We start from the raw sequence: 2117 nt of genomic DNA, 5'->3' as shown, positions 1-2117 counted from the left end.
TCCCCATATTCTTTTTTTTTTTGCGATCAATTACTATAGCACTTTTATTTGTAGACGAGTAGGTGATATGCTTGCTTATTTCAAGATTTGGTTTTATTTTGGTTAAATTTTCTCTAGTTTCTTTCATAGTTGAATCTAGTGAACACGTGGCTATCTCCAAGTTGTATCTTGATGTTTTGATATTAAAAGCTAATAACTAATATAAATTTAAAAAAAAAACTCAAATAATTTAATTCTTTTACATTTTGGTCTTTGGTATAAGTATAATTTTTGACTAGTGGATAAGTATATTTTTTATATTTTAATTTAAAGTTAAAAATAATTATTAAAACTGTAAATGGTATAGTATACACCGTTCAAATATCTAAAAAAAAAATCTCTTTCCAAGTTTTCTAGTGGACCGATTTAATATTAAAAAAAAACATAATTAATATAAAAACAAGACAATGAATAAAATAAATATTTAATATAAAAACAACGCAATGAGTAAAATAAATATCAAACTTGAGGAGAACAAACATTTTTAAAAGAAATTGATTGACATATAAGAATGCCCCTCAGATTTGTATTTTGATTGCATTTAGGCCAAAAGAAATCATTATAAAAAAAAATTACAATGTAAAACATACGTTTGGGGAATAGATCGATAATACAAATATGACGGATAATATCATATCTCCATATGTTTGCCGAATAGATCCATAATACAAATATGACGGAGAATATCATATCTCCACGGTTGCAGCGGCTATAGCTACGCCCTTAAACTTTTCAGGTACGTAGAATTCAATCAACTCGTCAGTGGACGGGTTTAACATACAACAAGCCTGACGAATCATAATGTCATAACGTTTACTCAAAAAAATATCGCCGCGCCACTCTGCAGTGCACGCAGAACCAGAAAATTTTATGGGGATAATAGTTTCGATAACCCAATTGTTGTCCTCCGCATCATATTTCATCAAGTGTTGTTTAGTGAAGGTATATAGGTGCCCAGAAGCAACTAACGACAACGACTTGAACGGTTGCACGAATGTCCACATATCCTCCACTCGTCTCCACACGCCCGTCTTTGGATCATAAATTTCTGCACTGTTTCCATCGCCGAATACAAAGAAATTTTCTCCAAGAAAAACACCATGACAGTCGCCCACTTCTTGGCTCATTGGCTCATTGGAGACAAAATTTCCCACTTGTCTTCTTCCACATTGTAAGCCTCTGCTGCAGCGAGCATATGATCATTTGGGCTGCGTCTCCCACCCGCAACGTAAATAAGCCCGGTGGTGGAAGATACAGAGCAGGCGAAGCCGGTCCTTGTTGTGGGCATGTCGGCTCCTCGGCTCCATTTGGCAGACACGAAAACAAAAATATAAACTCTGTTCATCGTTTCCAAGTTCGTCGGATGTATTCCGCCCATGATAACCAGCTTCCCATTAACACAAACGCACTTACAAAGGAATGGAACTTCAATAGGTAAGTCCAGAATGGGACGTAGCATTTCCCAGGTGCGCCTGAGAGGGTCGAACACTATTACTCTCCAGCCATTCTGCTTAGATTTCGCGCCTGGTATTAGAATTTTGAAATACATAATCGTACAGGTCAGGTGGTCACTCGTTGCAGAGGTCAGCCTGTCCTTATAAAACCCTGGACTACTCACTATATCTTTCCATTTTTTGCACACAGCTTTGAGGTTGGAGTGCGCTTTATATGGAACTCTGAGTAAGCACTGTCTAATGACGTCGTCGGGAAGATTATGAATAGTTCCGTCCTGTCTCAGCAGTGCCAACCTTTTTGACCTCCGCGGGCTCTGGGGTTTTACCTGAAATGAAAAAAAGAAACAAAATGAGTCGTGACTAACAATTCTTTACAACATCATCATATTACCAGAATAACAAAAGAATAATGAAGTATTTGTGTTACCATGGCATTCTTCCTGTTTAATGATTTGCAGGGTGCCGTGGAGAAATTATGAATCGCTTGAAAAGGACGGTATATATGGTTTACCAGAACGAAAGTAAAAATTCATTTCGCTTTAATCAAGAAGTGAGCGTTAAAGATTTGAACGTTAAAGCGTTAAAGATTTGAACGTTAAAACGTTAAAGATTGGGAAGTTTCAT

General features: G+C 36.6%; 1 protein-coding gene across 1 annotated transcript; it reads right to left on the bottom strand.

Moving 5' to 3' along the window:
• Positions 1–1162: 1162 nt before the first annotated feature.
• LOC149166180 (F-box/kelch-repeat protein At2g44130-like) lies at positions 1163–1588 on the bottom strand. Its single transcript, XM_089430085.1, has one exon. The coding sequence runs from the start codon at positions 1586–1588 to the stop codon at positions 1163–1165; it is 426 nt and encodes a 141-aa protein (XP_089286211.1).
• Positions 1589–2117: the final 529 nt, after the last annotated feature.

Source organism: Pinus tabuliformis, chromosome 5_1 (assembly GCF_031772625.1).
Source record: "Pinus tabuliformis cultivar Carrire ecotype Pingquan chromosome 5_1, CPIR1, whole genome shotgun sequence".
NCBI classification, from domain to species: Eukaryota; Viridiplantae; Streptophyta; class Pinopsida; order Pinales; family Pinaceae; genus Pinus; species Pinus tabuliformis.
Note: the sequence above shows the minus strand (reverse complement) of the source record. Positions and strands in the feature narration are given on the sequence as shown.

What these genes read in the sequence shown, in the direction of transcription:
- LOC149166180 (XM_089430085.1), bottom strand. Translation starts at nt 1,588, where the DNA reads ATGTATTTCAAAATTCTAATACCAGGCGCGAAATCTAAGCAGAATGGC.